The sequence below is a fragment of the Vitis riparia genome, chromosome 1, assembly GCF_004353265.1.
Source record: "Vitis riparia cultivar Riparia Gloire de Montpellier isolate 1030 chromosome 1, EGFV_Vit.rip_1.0, whole genome shotgun sequence".
NCBI lineage: Eukaryota > Viridiplantae > Streptophyta > Magnoliopsida > Vitales > Vitaceae > Vitis > Vitis riparia.
The window spans coordinates 11,240,618-11,260,980 of record NC_048431.1 but is presented as its reverse complement, the minus strand read 5'-3'; the positions used below and the strand labels follow the sequence as shown (position 1 = coordinate 11,260,980).

The window sequence follows — 20,363 nt, the reverse complement described above, 5'->3', positions numbered from 1 at the left end:
TAGGTCATCCTTAAATGCATTTCCAAGGTCTGGCTAGATACAGGAGTAAAAAGATATCACCAATCACATGGTGTCACATATATATTTTTACATCTCATTGTTCATACTCTAATTTCATTTATTTGTATGGTATTACTTTAATCTTAACATTTTCATGATGGGTAAAAAACCATGGTAGTGGATGAGTTTGACTGGTAGCTCTATCTTCCTCGTCATATTGCAAAATGATTCAACTCAAGTAGCAAAAACGATGCGTTTTGGTTGAGAAATAAGGTCTTGCATTGGTCAAAAAGAGTGAATGAAGGAAGAGGACGCTTGAAGCGCTGAGCGTTGATCCATTTTCTGTAACCTGAGGCAGCTCTCTCGCTCTGTGGGTGTGAGCTCAACAAGTGAACAGTGTTGAAGAGAGAGACTGGACTCCATTGGTTGACCTGAGACAAGGATGAAGAGGGTCAAGAACCATCCCACCCATGTAAACCCCAAATGGATAATGCTCATATCCACCTGCTCCATTCTCTCGCTCATCGTCCTCTTCTTCACCACCCTCGTTTCACCTGAATCGATACCTTTCCTCTCTCTCCATCGCTCCGGCTCTGCTTCCCTCTTTGTGGAGTATAAGCTCCGACCCATTTCGCCCACACCAGTCTCTCTCCCTCCACGCCTTGCCTACCTGATCTCCGGCACCGTCGGCGACTGTGGAGCTCTCAAGCGGACACTCCAAGCTCTCTACCATCCCCACAACCTCTACATCATTCACCTGGACCTCGAATCCCCACAAATTGAACGCTCTCATCTTCGCGATTATATTCGTAACCACCCGGCTTTTTCGTCCGTCAAAAACGTGTGGATGATGGAGAAGGCCAATCTGGTGACTTACCGTGGTCCGACCATGGTGGCGAATACGCTTCATGCCGCGGCCATTCTGTTGAAGGAAGGAGGCGACTGGGATTGGTTTATTAATCTCAGCGCTTCTGATTACCCACTCGTAACTCAAGATGGTGTGTGGGTTTTGCCCCTTCTGCAACTTTGTAGTTGAAGTTTTCAAGTTTTCTTTGTTTGATTGGCTTGATGATTGCGTCCCTTTTTTGACAGATTTGCTGCACACCTTTTCGTATTTGCCGCGGGATCTCAACTTCGTCGATCATACGAGTAACATTGGGTGGAAGGAGTATGTGATTTTGCTTAGTTCTTTGCATTTTTTTGCGTTCGATTTCGTGATTTTCCCATGGCTTTTCAACCTAGTTTTCATTTTTCTTTTCCCCTAGATTTCAAAGGGCAAAGCCTATAATTGTTGATCCTGGGTTGTATATGACAAAGAAGAATAATGTTTTCTGGGTGAAACAGAGGCGAAGTGTCCCCACGGCCTTCAAGCTCTTTACAGGTTCAAGTGCTGGAACTCTCATATTTGCCTCTTCTTCGCTTAAATTAACTGTGTTTTCTAGCCTACTGCTTTTAGGCTATGTTTGGCTATGGCAACTAAGCAAGGAAAGAAAAAGATTTGGTTTTCCTAAGAAAAATATGAATGAAAATAGTTAAAAATTTATATATTTTAAAATTATTTAATTTGTAAATAATGAAGATAAATAAATAAAATAAATTTAAAGAAAAATATAAAAATAATTTATTAATTTTAAATTTATTTTTTATTTTCTTCTTTCGCTTTTCTATGCGTGAAACACATGATGCAACGCGTTCGTAAGTGTTGGAACCTTGTTTACTTAAACCAGAAGATCAGATTTCTTTGAATTGGAGACTTCCCTTTGAATTTTAGGTTGAATCCCTAATTATTCTATTGTTATCTGCTCTAGTCTCCTATGTCAGAAGTTGACAAATTTAACTTTCTTGGAAAAACGAAAGAACGAGAAAAAGAACCCATTACAGTCTGTATGATGTCAACCTTTAGATTTTGAGGCACTGAGATTCAAATCAATTATTGTTGCTGGTGATATCATCCTTGTTTGGCTTCCTGTAACAGGTTCTGCTTGGGTGGCACTTTCTCGGCCTTTCATAGACTACTGCATATGGGGCTGGGACAACCTTCCCCGAACTGTCCTAATGTATTACACAAACTTTGTCTCTTCCCCAGAAGGCTACTTCCATACTGTCATCTGTAATGCCGAAGAGTTTCGGAATACCACCGTCAATAGCGACCTGCATTTCATTTCATGGGATAACCCCCCAAAGCAGCATCCCCACCTGCTCACCATCACTGACATGTCCAAGATGATTAGTAGCAATGCTCCATTTGCCAGAAAGTTCGGAAGAGATGATCCAGTTCTTGATAAGATAGATGCTGAGCTTCTGTCCCGGAGACCAGATATGCTTGTGCCGGGAGCCTGGTGCATTGGAAGCAGCTCAAATGGAACTGACCCTTGCTCGGTTGTGGGCAATCCTTCAGTCCTCAAGCCGGGCCCTGGAGCAAAAAGGTTGGAAAATCTTTTAGTCTCTCTCCTCTCCAAACAGAATTTCCGGCCAAGGCAGTGCAAGTAAAGTTAGCATTCTCAGGGGAAAACCATGCCCAACTACTGGTCTCAGCTCTGATTGGAATGCAGACTATCATGATCAAATGCCATATACTGAACACCTTCCAGCATAGAGTAATATAGTAAAAGTTGAAGGTGATGTATTTGTCTATCTACAGATCTTTCATGCTGTACTCACCATATAATGCATTGAAAGGTTCATATGGAGACAGGCACTGATACGAGAAAGCAGCTTCTGGGGAGAGGAAAAACAATGAAGAAAGGTCACTTGGAAACAGCTTGACATACAGTGTACAAGGGACTTCTTGTGACCATTCTCTTGGTTTAGCCATGTATATGACTTATAATTAGAGAAACAAGAACTGTCAATGCATCCATCCTCTTGGAGTTACGTGCTGGAATCAGGTCAATGCTGTATGCAGAAAATAACTAAAACCAGGAAAAAGAATCACCAACCCTCAATTTTTAACTATGATACGGCTCTTCAAGTGGACAATGATCAAACCTCTTTTACAATAATCACAACATTTCCTCTCTTCCTAAGTAGAAAGATTTATCAGGTACTCCTAGTAACCATGGTGGTTGTTAAGAAGCAGCTTTTGCTTGTCTTTTTGGATTAACTTCTGAAATGCCTCTGACGGGTATCTTCGGTCTCTTCAGTGGGGAATTTCATCTCAAAATTCTTCTATATTTGCTATACCTGAATTTTTTAAAGAGAGAATTTCAGCACTTACCCTGAGATCCTGCAATGTGAATCATTTCAAAATGATTTTCCTATTAAAGAAAAATAACCGAACTAGGGATTATTTTCACGAATAGCTGGGGTTGGAGTGGGGATGCTATCAGGGATTATCTTAACTTACAGTTTGAACGAGACTGGATGCGTTGTCATACAGGCCAAGCTTAATGTCTTTCCATCCAGAATAGGGCTCTTCCCTTTCTCCTCGGACCAGTTTCTTGAATTTTGTGCTAGGCAAATCTGTGAAACCATTGAGATAAAAAAGCAACAATTGCATTGACAACTTTTAACCAAGGAAACATAGCCACTTGTCACAAGCACGAAGTTCACCCTCAAAATTTTGTGTTGTGCTGCACCTATAAACCAGCCTTTTCCAACACCGAGATGCATAAAGCAAAAAATTTGGGGGTGAACTTCATGCCTGTGATACTAGTACAGTTCAGTTTGCATTTGATACACAGCTGCCAGCACAACAAAACCTTATTTGCACAACAATTGGAAATCCCAATGGAATTGAATGAGTTCATTGATTTTACAGAGGATTATAATTGGGTGTTAGATAGCCTTTAGATTAGTCCATCGGTTCCTTTTTTTCCTTAAAACTTGTTTTAAGGCAGCAGTGATTGTGAATTTCAATAAACAAACAAATAAAAAGGAAATGTAGAAAGAAAGAAAAGTGAAGGAAAATAAAAAATAGATTTAAAGTCAATAAATTATTTTTATATGGTACTTCAAACTCATTTAACTTATTTTAGTTCTTCTGTATAAATATTAAATAATTTAAAAATGCATAAGTTTCTAATTAATTTTAACTGTATTTGAATTTTTTTATTTTTATAATAAAATTAAACAAGAGAAATCATTTTCCTTAGTATTTTTTTTCTTTCCTTAGTACTTTTTAGAACAAAATATAATAGACTCTCCCAATTCCATGATAAAGAACCTAAATGTACCAGAAATCAATCTGAAAGAGTAAAGGAAATGATCAAGAATTAAAATTCTCTGTAATAAATGAAGCAAGAGAGACTGCTTACCTCTTGGTAGGCATTGCAAATAAGCTAGTTTTTGCATTCCTTCATCAAGAGGTTCTGCTACCCAAGACCAAGAACCTAAACAAAATGGGCTGTTTTGTTGTTCTAATCTGAGATTGGGAGGCCATGAGGAAATTCCAATTAGGCAACACCTACAAATAAGCTGGGTTGTTAAGGCATTGAGAGGATAAATGATGGATGAGAATCGGTTCTTCACATGCTTTAGTTCCACTCATGAGAGAGCCTGCAACAAATTAAATCTTTGCTTCCTGGAATCATAGGCTTTCTGTTCAACTCCAAGTAACTCCTCAGATGAATAACAGAGAGATTACATTGAACAGCAGACGATTTCTTTCTGTGGGAACTATTGCAAACTAAACTCTTGGAAAAACACAGTATGCTCAGTTCAGTAACCTAAATAAATATTTTAGAGTTTTAGATATACTTTAGTTGCAAGAAAAACCCCAAAATCCACTGATTCCAACTAGAATCAGAAAAAATCCTGGAAATACAGAACAATGATAAATCAATTTCCATGATTTAAACAGATGGCAGCCAGCTCCAAGGCAGGACTGGAGATTTCTGAGCAAGCTGGCATGCTACATCTGAAGTTTGTTCATCTAGTCATCTCCATCAGCCACAAGCACAGAAGAATGACTAGGATAAGGTAAGTAGTTCTGACAATCAAAACACATATTTTAGGGCTCCCAAGGAATTTCATGATTCACAAACAGGACATCAAAGATTTGCTTGTTTTCCAGTGCTCTCCTATTGATGTTAAAGCTCATTTCCTAATTTTTAAACATGCCTGCTCTAACATTGATAGAATTTTTAACTAATAGTACATGGTGAAATAATTCTAACTAAAAATAACAAATAAAAAGGTGATATAATGTTTAACTAATGATGAAAGGTGTAAGATAAGAAACCCAAAAATGCTACATTGTGCTTAGAATTGGCCATGTTATTTTTTGCAACTTCTTATTGGGGGTGATTGTTATTCTATAGCTCTTTTCCACCAGATAGGCAGGCTATTTACTATTCTGTTGTTTTGTTTGTTACCTTTTAATGAGTTTTATAATTATCTTTTCATGAATATACAATTAATTAGGAAATGGTTGGGTTCTAAAACTTTTCGATGTATTTTATTCCATTTATAAATGCATCATGATAAAAATAGACAGAAAGACAAATGGAAGTCCTTTGGATTCTTTATTTTATATTTTATCAACTTCAACCAATTCTATTTTTATGGCACAACGGATACTATAGATTTGAATGAGTATACAGTAAATAAAGGCACCAATCGGTATAAATTATTCTTTCTTTCAACTACTGTATGAAATAGAAATATAATTTTTTTTGACAAAATCACATATTGTTTTTCTTCTTTTGTTCTTAGTAAAGATTTTGTGTGATTTTTAATTTTACATCTCTATGCTTTTTTTTATTATTATTTTTATAAAGGAAGATCATCTAGACAATAAATAGACTGATAATGAATAGTAACAATTTGTTTTGCTCTTAGTAAAGTCTTTGACATCCAACTATAACAATGAGTAGCCTGCTAGTTTTTGAATGGCAGTTCCAAGATATGTTAAATTATTTTTCATTCAATCATTTAGACTTTTCAACTTTAATTAATAATGGAAGACGATAATGCCTATGGTGGTTTGTATTTTTCTTCTACTCTCCCTGAAATCAATCTGTGTCACAAAATCATCTTAGGTCAATTATTAATCAGTAGAAGAAAATAGACATGAAGATTGCTGTCATAAAAGATGGAAGCATAACATCTAAATACCAAACCATTCTACCCACCAATCTCATGGTTACTTGATGCCTTTATACAAGTAATGTATAACAATCTCATACCTACCATGACATTCACTGATAAAAATTACTATACACCAAAGTAGCTTCTAAATTCTAAGCAATTGCAAAGAACCAGATTGAAGGGCAATATAAAGAAGCCAAAGAAAAACCATTACCATGATTACGAATTGATGAGGCCAGTTTGTGCAAGGAGCCCACCATCCAACCTACGCACATGCAAACCAAACATTTCTATCCACCATAATCCTATCATAGATAAAACCAAGTTATGTGTTCTTAGTTTGGATGTCACCCACAAGACATTTCTCTATTGCTTCATCACAAAGCTCAAGAGTCAACTCCATTTTGCCTTCATCATAATTTATATCAGCAAATATGTTATATATTTCCCTATCTGCAACCAGGCCTTCTCTTCTCATTTGCTCAAACAGTTCCCTTGCCTCCAAAAATTTCTTCCTCTTGTAAAAACCCTTGATGAGAGCATTGTAGGAACTAACTGTGAGATTAAATCCCTTCCCAACCATGTCTCTGTGTAAAAACCATGCCTCTTTCATATTCCTTGCTTTACAATGCCCTTTTATCAATATGTTATAGGTGTTGCCATCAGGCACCACTCCTTTGGCACACATTCCTCTATAAATTTCAGTTGTGGCACGCATGTTATTTCTAATGCAGTACTGTTTCATAAGAGAATTGTAGGTGGTGGCATTTGGCATAATACCCTTCTCCAGCATCCATTTTAGTAGCTTCTCACCATCTTCTAGCATCCCTGACATACAAAACCCATTCATTAGCACATTGAATGTAACAACTGTGGGTTGAAGCTCTCTATCCAGCATCTGACGCAGGAGCTCATGGGCCCTAACCATCTCTCTTGACTTGCAATAAGCATCCATTAGAGTAGTATAAGTAACAGCATCAGGATGGAACCCCGCCACTTCCATATCTTTCATTAGCTTTACTGCTTGATCTATATTTCCTGCTTTACAGAGACCATTAACAAGTGAGTTGTAAGTGTAGATATTCAGTTCAAGACCCTTTCTGCACATCTCATGAAGAAGCTCATTTGCTGTATCAACCTCCCCACATTTGCAAAGACCATCAGCCAGTGCAGTGTAAGTGACAATATTTGGGGTCAGTCCCATCTGAAGCATTTGGTTGTGAAGGGAAAAGGCTTCTTTCATCTTCCCTTCTTTGCAATAACCATCAATAAGTGCTGTGTAGGTAACTTCATCTGGTTCCAACCGCTTGCAGACCATTTCATGGAAGAGCTTATCTGCTTCCATCACCCTTCCTGTTTGACATAGTCCACATATAACAGCAGTATATGTTATAAAGTCAGGACTAATTTTTCGCTTCTGCATTTCATCAAACAGCCTATATGCCGATGAGACATTCCCAAGCTTGCAGAAACCATCAATTAATGTTGTGTAGATGACACCATCTGGGGCAATTCCCTCGCTAATCATCTCCCTAAGGACCCTCTCTGCTTCTGCTACTTTACCAGTCTTACACAGAAGAAGGATTACGCCATTGTAAGTATATGGGTTTGGCTTCAATCCTTTTATTTGCATTTCCTCTATGAGCTTCAAAACCCTTTGGAGCTCCCCAACTTGACAATATCCATTAATTACAGTACTATAACTTATAACATCAGGCATACAGCCTCTCAGCTCCATTTGCAAGAGAAGCTGGTGAGCTTCTACCACTCTCCCTAATTGACAAAGAGAATGTGTTATAATATTATATGATGCAGTATTCCAACATACACCCACTTCAGGAAATTCCGCGAAAACCTTTAAAGCAATTTTGATCCCGTCAAGATCCTCTGATAAATGAGAAATAAATAAATTACAAGAGTCAACAGAGATGAGCAACCCATAATTCAGCATCTTATCAAAAAGTTTTCTTGCTTCATCGAGCATCCCAGCTTCAACAAGGACCTGAAAGAAAATATCAAAGACACGGGGGTCTGAACCCCAGTCCTTGTAAGTGTATATCAACTGCTCAACAAAATGACCAAAAGAAACACCAACATCCAAATTGGGATTGACCCAAAAATCCTGGATGAGCTTGCGAGCCATTTTCAGATCCTTTGAAGCCGTTGCTATTTGAGCAACAATGCAACGTGCTTCCAGTGATGGGTCTCTGCGTAGGCAGGCCCACTCAAAGAAACTTAAAACCAATCTGTAATCATTCTTAATGTTCATAAGAACCCAAATGAGGTGATCAGCCCGGAATTTGGATTCATAGGGCTTTAGAACACGACGGAGAGGCTCAGAGCGGCGTTGCTTAATTGCAATGGAAATACGATGAACCAGTTCAGAATCTTGAATGATAGGTTTCTTTGGGGAATAATCAGGAAAATTTCTGGTGGTAGAATCAAAGGAAGAAAGTTTTTCACTAAAGCATCTTCTAAAGAAGGATAAAGGATTGAGAGCAGGATCCAAGTGGGAATGATAAGAGAAGACTTGAAAACAATGTCGTGAAAAGGAGATAACATGCCTCTTCATCTTTGTTAGAAGGACCCATTAAAACAGGTTTTGAGAACCCGTCGTGGAAGTGCAGGACCCTTACATGTAGAAAAAGGGGGGATTTTTTGGGAATCAAACATCTCCTAAATTCTTTAGGAAGGATTGCGAGCAGAACCCAAGTCAAAATGATATGACAAAATTTCAAAACAATGTTGCCAGAAGGAGATGACATTTCACTTCACGGGTGCTAGAAGGAACCATTTTGAGACTCGGTCTTGGAATGCGACGACTGTCTTCCGGTAGAAAAACTAAGGGATAAAAGCTTCTTCATCGCCCATGACCTGCACAAGGAATATGAAATTCCTTCTTTGTAACAACTATTCACACCCGTTCATCCGATTCGGACTTCATAAAACCGTAGTTCTCAAGAGCATTATACCAAACACCTTTTAGGCAACACCCACAGGACTTTCGGTTGTTCTCAAAATGTTTTCGATAACAGTGTTCTGTTGTCGAGTACAGTATTGTGTTTTTCGAACAAAAATCCATAAAAACATATTAATTAAAAACTATTTTTTATTTTCCATTTTTAATAATAATATTTTTATAATAACATATTGGGCTTATTTTCTATTATTTTTATTTATTTTTTATATAAAATAATTATAATTAAAATACTTAGACATAAATATTATTTTAAAAACATATTTAAAAATATTAAAAACATTTTAAATTTTTGAACAAATTTTTACACTATAAAACATTAGAGTAGTTTTTAAAAATTATTCTTAAAAATTATTTTTCATAATTATTGTAGAAAAAAGTTACCGAACAAAGTCATAATCTCTAATAAGTGAAAACGCAAATTTAATAAAATAATTTAAAACATAAATATGAATATTTACCAACAATATTATAATGTTATAATTTTCTTCCTTTTTTATAAATAATTTTATATTTTTATATTAAAAATAATTATTTAAATAATTAAAATATGCCCAATTGACCTTATTAAAATGACTAATAGAGTAAATAAAATAAATAATAATAAACAAATATAATTTAATTATCCAATTATTTTTTTGTGTAAAAATCAAAACAAGAAACCAGAATGAGTCGCTTCCTTTATTAATTATAGGCATACCATATTTTTCTTATTGTACTACTAAAACAACTAATAGACAAAAAAAGAAAAAAAAAAGGATTATTTTTATTATTTTTCACTTCAAGAGAAACATGCACCAATGATTTAAGCTACAAAGAAGTGAGGTTACTGGTGGGGAGAAACATTGTTTGTTTGGTTGCTTTTAATACTGTACTCTAACAAAACCTGGGAAATGTCACACCAGTGGAGGAATTTTCAAAGCTAGATTAGTGAAAAAAGGTATTTGCTTCTGCCTAAATGAATTATGATTAAAAGGTGCACTTGACAGTTATTAAGCCAATGATGGAATTTGGAAGATATTTCCACGTGTATTAAAAAAAATGTGGTACAAAAAGACATTTTTGAAAATTAGATGGTTTAGTCATACTTCATATTTTGGTTTATGAATGTTTATAATTACAAAACTAGTGTAGAGTGATACAATAGTAATAAAAAAATTAATGATGTAACGACCTATATCAAATCATGTAGATATTATATGCTCATACTTGATTAAAAAGAGCTCATAGTTACCTAGCCCCATAAATCTTCCCACATTGTATTGTAATGACCCACACCCAACCCTTGTAGATGTTATATGCTCTAGGTTTAAAGAGTTTTTACTACTTTAAAACACGTCTACATGGTTAAGAAGAGTTCACACTTATATAGCGTTAGAAACTTTCTCCTCTATCCGATGTGGGATATCACAAACACCCCCATGTAAACACAATGTTCTTATTATGTCCCACAATATTGCGAGATCAAACAAACAGACACTCCTCGTGGAGCCAAACAAACCCTCACATCAAGGGTCAGGGGTCAACTTTGATACTATTTGTAATGACTCATATCTAACTATGTAAATATTGTCAACTCTAGGTTCAAATAGGTCATCACGGCTTTAAAATGCTTCTAATTAGTTAAAAGGAACTCATACTTTCCCTAAGAACTTTCTCTTATATCCGATGCATGATATTACAATTATCCTTCGATGCAAACATAACGTCATCGTTGTGTTCCACGGAATTACATGGTCAAATAGATAAACATCTCTAACAGGGCTAAACAAACCCTCACACCTAGTCAATGATCGATTTTGATACCATTTTGTAATGACTTGCTTCTAATCATATAGATATTATTCGTTTTGAGCTCAAAATTCCTAGGGTTATATAAGTATGGGCTCTATTTAAACATCCCTGATGAGACTAAACAAACCCTTATATTGGGTTTAAAGATTAAATCTAATACCATTTGTAATGACTCACACCCAACCATATAGATATTTTCCACTCTACTTGGTTAAGAGAAGTTCATACTTATATAAACTTAGAAACTTTGGGCTTAGAACGAATAATATTTACATGGTTGAGAACGGATCGCTACAAAATAGTATTAAAACAGATCCCCAACTAGGTGTGAGGGTTTGTTTAGCCCCATTAAGGATATTTGTTTGTTTGGTCTCGCAATTTCGTGCAATATAATGAGGACATTGTGTTTACATGAAGGGATGATTGTGATATCCCACAATGAGTACATATGAGCTTCTCTTAACCAAGTAAACACATTTTAAAGTTAAATGTTTATATAATTGGGTGCGGGGTCGTTACAAATGACATATTGGTTGTTATGTATAATGAAGAGATAAGTCACAAAATAATATTTATTCACTAATGATAAATAAAAATTATCATATATAATAAAGTATATAATAAAATATACATGTGACAAAATAAAAGTGGTCACATGATAGAACTCCTTTAAATAAAATCGCTACACATATCAGATAGGCCTAATATTAGAGAAATACAAATTGTATTCACATTAAATAAAAAAAAAACGAAGAATTTTGATAATTAAGATGCACTTATCAAAAATAAAATAAAAATTGTGAATTTGATAATTAAAAAGATAAGTATGAATTTTCATTGACAATAGATTTAAATGTATCCAAAATTCTTAGGTATGAATTTTAATTAGAAAAATAATATTTTAAGGATCAAAATTATTCAAATATGTATAAAAATATACATAAGTATTAGTTTTAAGCCTTGTCTGAGTGAAGAGGTCATCTCAAAGCTTGAAGAACTCTTCAATCATCTGTCTTTGGTCTTCTATCTAAGTCCAAAAATTTGAAGATTCTTCAAGTTTGAATTTCAAGAGTCAAAGATTCTTCAATATCAAGTTAAAGATTCAATGATTCTTTAATAAAAGGTTCTTTCATAGGTGAAATATGATTTTTAGTGAGAGTATCAAAACTTGTATTGGCGACTAGTCGTTGCCATTAAAACCCTTATATCAATTGAAGGTGTCTCTTGAAAAGACACCTTTAGTATATATTTGATTTTTGTGGAATTGTGAAAGGGAACTCTTCAACCATTTGTCTTTGGTCTTCTATCCAAGTCTGAAAATTTGAAGGCTTTTCAAGTTTGAATTTCAAGGTTCAAAGATTCTTTAATATCAAGTTAAAGATTCAATGAGTCTTCAAGAAAAGGTTCTTTCATAAGTGAAATATGATTTTTAGTGAGAGAATCATAACTTGTATTGGCGACTAGCCATTGACATTAAAGCCCTTATACCAAATTAATAATATTATTTTTCAAATATTTTCTTAATTTTTTTAAACATTATGAGAGTTTTCCTACTGTCATAAATATGTATAATGCAGGTATATATTGCTAAAAACTTAAAAATGTCCAACCTATGAAGGCTTACTTCAAGAGAAATGTGCATTAAGCATTTAAGGAAAGAAACCATTGTTTGTTTGGTTGCTTGCAATACCATACTCTTGTAAAACTTGAAATATGCCGCACTAGTAGATTAATTTCCAAAGCTAGATTAGTGAAAACGGTGTTTGGTTTAGTTCTAATGAATTATGATTAAAAGACATTTAACCGCAATTAAGTCAATGATGGAATTTGGAAGATAATTCCATATGTATTCAAAATAACATACCATGAAAAAAGGACATTTTTTAAAATTAGATGGTTAAGACTGAATTATGGTTTATAAATGTTCATAATTTTATTAGAGTAGTGTAGAGTGATAAAAATTGATGATTTATAACTATCATGTATAATGAAGGAGTCACAAAATGATAATTATTCACTAACGATAAAATAAAAATTATCACTTGTAATAGAGTATATAATAAAAGATAAACGTGACAATAAAAAAGTGTTCATATGGCATAACTCCTTCACATTAATTTTTTTTAAGTAAGTAAAACCACAAAACGTGTAAATAAGTAGAAAGTAGAGAGAAGAGAAATGTAAACTCTTTTTATAATGATTCAGTAATCCATCTATGTCCACTCTCCTTGGTCTTTTAACATAATGAGGTTCCCATTATCCAAGGCTTGAAACCCAAGCCTTCAAGCTTTATAATTAGATCCATCAACTCGAATGACACTATAATTGCTTCAAGTTTTCCACCAAATTGAAATCTATTTCACTCAAGAAAGAATAGGTAGATGAAGTTTTAATGCTCTCAATCATAGTATAAATATAACTCACAATACATAAGAACACTAGAATGGATTTGAAGGGTGCACTAAAGGAATTTGTAAATTTGAATTCAATGCACTTAAATGAAAAGCTTATAAAGAGAAAAAATAGTTGTATATCTAATCAATACAAATATTATCTGGTCAATAAATATAGTAAGACTCTTCAATTTATAGAAAACAACCTCGAGAACCTAAACCAACACAAAAAGGTCTAGACTTATCGAGTTTCAGTTCAACTTGTTGACTAGTCGTTAGTGCATTTAATGCTCTACAGGTGATTGTTTAAGATTTTAAACTTCAACCAACCCTCAATCAGTCAAAAACTAGCTATTAGAAGAAAGAGAAATTTTTTAAGTAGGCTTGACCAGTTCTCAGTTAGAAGAGCCCAATCGGTTGAGTTGGTTCCTTAACTACTTCAATTGATTCAAGGTAACCTTAATCGATTGCATCGAAAAATGGCCAAAATGTTTCCTGTTTTGGTTTTTAACTTCTAGTAACTTGTGTATGCCTTCTTAAAACTTTTATAAGTCAGTTTTGAAAAAATTGAATCTAAGGTTTTGAGATAAAATGCATATTCACCCACTTTAATGATAAAAAGTTATTTTTAAGCTTAGGTAAGGATGAATGAAAACTAGTTTTGAAGTGCATAAAATTATTTAGACTTAAATGCACCAATGGAACCCGCCTTACAATATTTCGTAGACACCTTAAGTCTTCAAAATGATTCATTTCTTCATGTCTTTTGAATTTCTTATAAGAATGATTGAACTTTCTTTGAAACTTATCATTAAAACTTGAAAAATTCACTTGATTTAAACCTGTTAATGTATTTAACCTTGTTTTGTAATCATTAATGCATAATAAGGAAAACCTTTATGCTAACATGGACAATGTTAGTTTTTTTTTTCTTTGATGTTAGTTTTTGCTTATATGTATTATGGATGATGTATTGAGAAATTGAAGATGAAAGCATGAGTTAAGAGTAGACGATATTTCAAGAAACTAGAACATATAATCATAGATTAATTGTTTCATTATTTGTTTATTTTATCTTTTAATCATCTCAACATAATTACAATCAATAATTTGTTTTACTTCAAATGGTTACCAAGGTGGCGTTTGTTTTTTTTTTTTTGCTTTTTGCTGAAAGCAATTTGATTTCAGAATTTAGGTTGTTTGTTTTTCTTATTTTTTATTACTTATTACTGAATTTTTAAATTTTTTCGCTAAATAAAAAAAACAAGCTTTTTAAATCTCCCCCAAATCACAATTGCAACTCTATGCCAACGCCCAACCCTAGCCCATCCCTTGTAGCTCTCTAGTCTCAATTGCAACCGGTGATCCCCAACCCTTACCTCACCCCTGTGTAGCTCATTGGTTCCATGACCATCACCAAGCTTTCTCAAGGTAATTTCTTCCCCATTTTCTCTCTCTCTATTTAGGTTTCAGCTTTTGTTCTTACTCTTTCTTAGCAATGGAGTTAAACCATAGGTAGAATGGTTGTTTTTTGTTTGGAAATGGTTTATTAATATCTTCTCTGGTATGATTCTTTATGATTCCCATGCCAATGATTTATTTTGGGGTTTTGTGGAGAATTTTGATTTTGTGGGAGTGAGTTTGATGGGTTTACAAGTTCAACGAATTTTGTAGAGGTGCTCATGGGTTTTATGGAAGAATTTGTGTGATTCAGTTTTGGCTTTAAGGAACCATTTGTGTGATTTTGTGGGCTATATTTTGCTTGCTTTGGCTGTTTATTGTTGCCCCTGTATTGTGTCATTCACTTGTCCAATGAGCAAAGTGAAGCTCTATCATTCACTTGTACTTGGTTGTTGGAGGAAATAATAATATCAAAATGATAATTGTTAACCAATTTTTAAACAATAATATGCATTTTCTAAATGTATGTTATTGCTTGATTTGAGCCCATGTTTTTGTTTCCTATTGTTTTACATTGAAATTATTCACTCCCTCTGAAAACCTTCTGCCAAATAAACAAGACCAGAAAAGAATCACATAGAGAGAGTTTGACAAATTTTGCAATCTCAAAACAACTTGGATGTTCCAATTTCATAAGAGAGTGATAATTTTTATGGCATAACCAAGTTACAACAAAGTACGGTTCTTATATCAGATGAACAAAAAAAATAAACAAACTCATTCCTTACCAGAATCCTTCCCAACAACCTTAGAAAAGTGACCTGGGGCCCTACAGTGACATGGAAATATTAGATTATATATATATATATATATAAATATAATATATATATATATAATATATATATATAAATATATATAATATATATATAATTATATATATATATATATTTTCTTGTTCATAAGGGGAAAATGTTTTGATAGTGGTTTTTTTCTTTCTTTTTTAAATACTATAAAGCAAGGAAAATTATATATAAGGAAATGCTACAGATGGAAAATATTTGAGTAGACATCAGGTAATGGTTGGAGTTCAGGTGGGAATAATAGAAAATTCTTTTCATAGGTAACACGGGTGTAGTAGAATTGAAGGCCAACAGAAACCCAAATAGAGCATCCACCAATAACCCAATTCAGTCCCAACCCAAGATGCTCATTTCCCAAATCCAGGGAAAAAAAATGTAAATTCAGGTGTTTTGTTTACAGATCAATTGGGGGACCAATTATTTTACCCACCATAAACCATTATTTGAACCAAAAAAACCAGATGGACAAGTATAATTTTTTGGTTGGCAATGCACTACATATTGCAAGTTAAGCAAATCCTAGCCTCTCAATTTCAAAGATTTCAGCAGTAGTGCCTAGCATAAATGGACCATCTCCAAAGAGGCCGGAAAATAAACCGTAGTAAAAAAATCCAATTAACAAATGGTGCATGGATGATGTGCTATACCTTAGCTAGCATTTTGGCTCATGGCCTCAATACTAACTCAATGCAATCCAACAATAAAGTTTGGTTCAGAACAGTCAACAAGTCAACAACTATGAATCAACAAAGAAAATGAAATACCTTTGGATATTTACGAATGAAAAATTTGAGATAGTCCAACTACTCTACACAGATCGGCTTGAGCTTATGATTCCATGGCTCGAGCTTTGGATGGTTCTCAATTATAGATGAAATGGTTGAGTTTTCATTTATTCTGTAATAAAATTAAATGAATAAAAAAAACAATAAAATTTGATAGAGTACTAATGCGATTTTGTTCTTAAAAGGTTTTATGGTCCTGTTTATTTGGCAAAAGGTTTTCAGAGTGATAATGCGATTTTGTTCTCTGTTGGGATTCTTCGTGTTATCGTATTTGTGGTTATAGAAAATAGTATTATTAAATTGGCGGATTTTTTTTCTTCCTTTCTTGAATTCAATACTAGCATATGGATTTTTTTTCTCAAGTCAAACATACTGGAAATTTACTTCTCACTATCTTGCTAGATGTGCTTCTAATATTAACATTCGAACATTATATTTTTTTGTGGTTTTTGATAACCCTCTGCAATGATTTTTTTTCCCTTGTTTTTATGTTTTTCTATTTTCATTTTTTTTAATGATATTAACATGGAATATAACCTATAACCTCCTCCATTCCTACCACAACCCTTATAAATTAATAACTTGTTTTTAGAATAGGCTTAACTACTTTGTGCGCTTTGATGTAGGTCACCACCCTTCTAAATTTTGCCTTAGTATTTCAAATGGGTGGGGTTAGGTTTCTTGCTTATTTGATTCAAAACAAACCTTAATAGGTTTTTGTACTTTTTCTTTTATGGAAAATGAAGTTCATTTAAAATTTAAATATATCTTGTTATATTGTAAAACATTGCTATGTTTTAGGTATGGCAATTTTAGGCCCAATCTGAATTTTGCACTGCACACAACCATTATTCAACCTAACAACAAGACTGTAGGAGGTTTATTTCATTTCACAAACAACTCAGGCCAATTCTTTCACACACACACCTCACTCTCTCTCTCTCTTTCTCACACTCCTCTCACAAGTGCAACTCTCTTGGGTCATAGAGCAGATTTCAGTTAGGATTGACCCAGCTCATTTGGTGTTGGTTTGTCAGCCAACTACTAGATGGAGGTGGCAATAATTTTAGAAATGAAAAATAAATAAATTATGCTTCCTACCTTTCCTACCTTCCTCTCTATGCATGTCCATATTTGGGTTCTTTAGAAAAAATCATCTTAAAGGACTTTGGACAATTTTTATAAACTGTCTTTACGGGTTGTTGGCATAATTTGGGTTTTAATGTTTCTTGTGCTAGATGAATTCATTCTCTACATAGAATGGTTACATGTGAATGGATTAATATTTGTTGTCTATTCTTCCATCATCCAAACTATATATTTATTATCTCTAATTTAATGCTACTATTTGAATTTAATTTTCAAGTCCACACACTAGATATGTGTGCAAAATGCCACTAGACATTTTTTAAAAAAAAAAAAATTGAAAATTAATCATTAATGTTGGTTGGTTTTTTGTACAGTAATAAGTCAAAATGTTGAGATTAGTAGGGCAAATTGCACTAACCTCATCCAAAGAAAGCACTTTATTGATCTTTGTCTTCAAGAGGCAAACAAAGGCTTTAGATCAGGTGGAGGTTTAAAGTCTAGTGTTTGGCCTCGAATTGTTGAAGAGTTGGAGAAGTTATTTGGAAAATGCTATACTTCAAAACAACTTAAGAATGGGTAGGATTACATGAAAAGACAATATCTCATTTGGAGTAAAATGATGATTATGACATGACATGGTTACAACTCTGTAACCAAAACTTTTGATTGGCAATTGAAAAATGGAAGAATATCTACAGGTAGTTTTCTTATGGATTTGAGTGAATTTTAAAAATAATTGTCTTATATATGTATGCATGACTAATTTTTTGTTTATCTTGTAAAATAGAAATATCCAGAAACTAAACAATTCCGTTTTAAACCATTAGCAAATGTGGAAGAATTAGAGGCATTGTTTGGAGGAGTGTTAGCTACTGGGTCTAAAAATTGGAGCTTTGGAGGAGTGACAGTTTCTAGGGCTAAGGAATCATCAACACATTCTACATCTATGCCTAGCGAAACTTCAATTAGTTTAGAAGAAGATGAGAATTGGCCAAGAAATACTAATGATAAAGTAGAAGGTTCTAAGAAAAAACATAACAAAGGAAAGAAAGAGCAAACTCAAGAAGAAATGAATAGAATAATGAATGTGTTGGAGAATTTTGAAGGACCCTCAGTCAAAGAATGCGTGAAGATTTTGAAGAGGCTCTTGACTTATGATGATCCATTATACTATGTAGCAATTAATGTGTTTTGCAAGAAGAAAGAGTATAAAGAGGTGTGAGTGGAGATGGAAAGTGACAAAGAGCGAATGGGATGGATTCAAAGCTTGCGAAAATAACTTTTTAAATATTTGTTTTAGATTTGTGGAATGCATATGGTATATGGCTTATATGATGCTTGTAATTTGGTACATTTGGTTTGTTTGTTTTAGATATATGATACATTTAAACTTTTCCAATTATAAGACTTTCTCTCTACATTTTATGGATATTTGTTTTGGATATTTGTTACTCATACATTGTTATAACTATTTGATTATATTGTTATGCTTATTTCATAACTATTGTTTTTTTATAATAGATATTCTTATGGAAGTGACAAGAGTTTTAAAAAAAAAAAAGATTAGTTGTGTTGTTGCTCCAATTATTAAGTGACTCATCCATTAATAAGGAACGAGTCTCTACATTATCATTTACAGGTTCACTTTTCATTCAAGAACTTTTAAATGGTTCATCTAGCACATGTTATGAACTAATGTGGATGCAAAAACATGGATTTATTTATCAATGTCACATGTTTCGAGAAAAAGGATGGCTTGTTGACAGTAAACATTTGAATGTTGAAGAGAAAATGGTCATGTTTCTTATGACTATTAGTCATAGTCTACGAAATTGATTGATCAACACTCAAGTCAAACAATTAAAAAATACTTCCATGAGGTTTTAGTGGTCTGATTATTACTCAAAAAGAGCATATTATAAATAATAATTTTCATGAGTTTCACATCTTTTGAGTAATAATTATGCCTAAAACACTCAATTAACATGTTGTTTCCCTTGCAAGAGTTACTAACAAGTTTATGAAGTTTTGGAATTATTTCAAGGTATGATTTTGATAAATTGGTGACAAAAGAGATGAATCAAATTGAAAATAACAAATAAAGTTCATGAAAATCCAAATGCATAATGAAAGAAGTAATGCAATTGGTTTGAACCGGGATTTGGAGTTGATTTGAAGGTGGTTGAGGTGGATTCAAAAGAAAGAAATGGGATAAATGACAAAAAGGAGTTGAAAAATTATGTATTTCCATTTTGCATGATCATGTGAAAGTTTTGCACAGTCATGCGAAATGGACCAGAAGGCAATTTTTGTTGCAGCTCAAAGGGAAATCTAAAAGCTGATTTTGCATGACCATGCAAAAATTTCGCACAATCATGCGAAAATGCTCCAAGAAGGCGAAATTGGTGCTGATGCATTTTTTACTTCGCACAATCGTGCAAAATTGTTGGAACTCGTGCGAAATTGCTAGATCTTGTGCGAAATGGACATTTTATTACTAAACTCTAGATTTCTTGGTGAAGAAGCCTCTGGAAGACCTTTTAGATGATGTCAAGTGTCCACTTGATCTTGGCCTATAAATAGAAACTCGATTTACTCATTTAAGAAGACTTTTAGACATTTTCTAATTGTAGAATTTTCCAAATTCCTCTCTCTGTAGAATTTTCTATTTTCCTTCATTTTCTCTCATTTTCTCACTAGCCAAACATACCTTGTAAGACCAAATCTCCAAGCATGAGTGGCTAAATCTTGTTTTTCTCGGAGGAAATACGATCTAGAGGCAAGATTTATAGTGAATTAGAGAAATAAGCTTGAATTAAAAAGGTAATTTGATCCAATTGATTGATTAATTGAATTATGAGGATTTTTCTTTTCAAATTGTCTTAGATGATTTCTACAATGCAAGCTAGATAGATTCATTAAATTCTTAAATCTAGATTTGATGAGATTGAATAGTTGCATTGTGTGAATCATTGAAAGATAATTTAAGATGAATTGAATATATGATTTGAATTGATCTCTTGGATTAAATGAC

General features: G+C 33.5%; 2 protein-coding genes across 7 annotated transcripts; one reads left to right on the top strand and one right to left on the bottom strand.

Moving 5' to 3' along the window:
- The first annotated feature begins 68 nt into the window (after window positions 1–68).
- On the top strand, window positions 69–2,874 carry LOC117915738 (beta-glucuronosyltransferase GlcAT14A-like). Its single transcript, XM_034831413.1, has 4 exons — window positions 69–998; window positions 1,093–1,168; window positions 1,266–1,381; window positions 1,976–2,874. Exons 1-4 carry the CDS (start codon window positions 443–445, stop codon window positions 2,488–2,490), a joined length of 1,263 nt encoding a protein of 420 aa, XP_034687304.1. The 5' UTR covers window positions 69–442; the 3' UTR covers window positions 2,491–2,874.
- Window positions 2,875–2,928: 54 nt separating this feature from the next.
- LOC117915705 (pentatricopeptide repeat-containing protein At1g05670, mitochondrial) lies at window positions 2,929–9,048 on the bottom strand. 6 transcript variants are annotated; one of them, XM_034831360.1, is made up of 4 exons: window positions 6,245–9,048; window positions 4,257–4,667; window positions 3,347–3,462; window positions 2,929–3,183 (listed from the first exon to the last, which is right to left on the bottom strand). In XM_034831360.1, the coding sequence occupies exon 1, from the start codon at window positions 8,600–8,602 to the stop codon at window positions 6,356–6,358; it is 2,247 nt and encodes a 748-aa protein (XP_034687251.1). In that variant the 5' UTR covers window positions 8,603–9,048; the 3' UTR covers window positions 2,929–3,183; window positions 3,347–3,462; window positions 4,257–4,667; window positions 6,245–6,355. The 6 variants fall into 6 exon arrangements, with proteins under 6 accessions (XP_034687251.1, XP_034687259.1, XP_034687269.1 ...); XM_034831368.1 differs by having other exon boundaries at window positions 4,257–4,497; XM_034831378.1 differs by having other exon boundaries at window positions 4,257–4,405.
- Window positions 9,049–20,363: the final 11,315 nt, after the last annotated feature.

Excerpts from the sequence above, each read along its gene's own strand:
- LOC117915705 (XM_034831350.1), bottom strand. The coding sequence starts at position 8,602 with ATGAAGAGGCATGTTATCTCCTTTTCACGACATTGTTTTCAAGTCTTC.
- LOC117915738 (XM_034831413.1), top strand. The coding sequence starts at position 443 with ATGAAGAGGGTCAAGAACCATCCCACCCATGTAAACCCCAAATGGATA. Across the intron at positions 1,169-1,265 it reads AGTAACATTGGGTGGAAGGA|ATTTCAAAGGGCAAAGCCTA; the intron begins GTATGTGATTTT and ends CTTTTCCCCTAG. Across the intron at positions 1,382-1,975 it reads GGCCTTCAAGCTCTTTACAG|GTTCTGCTTGGGTGGCACTT; the intron begins GTTCAAGTGCTG and ends TTCCTGTAACAG.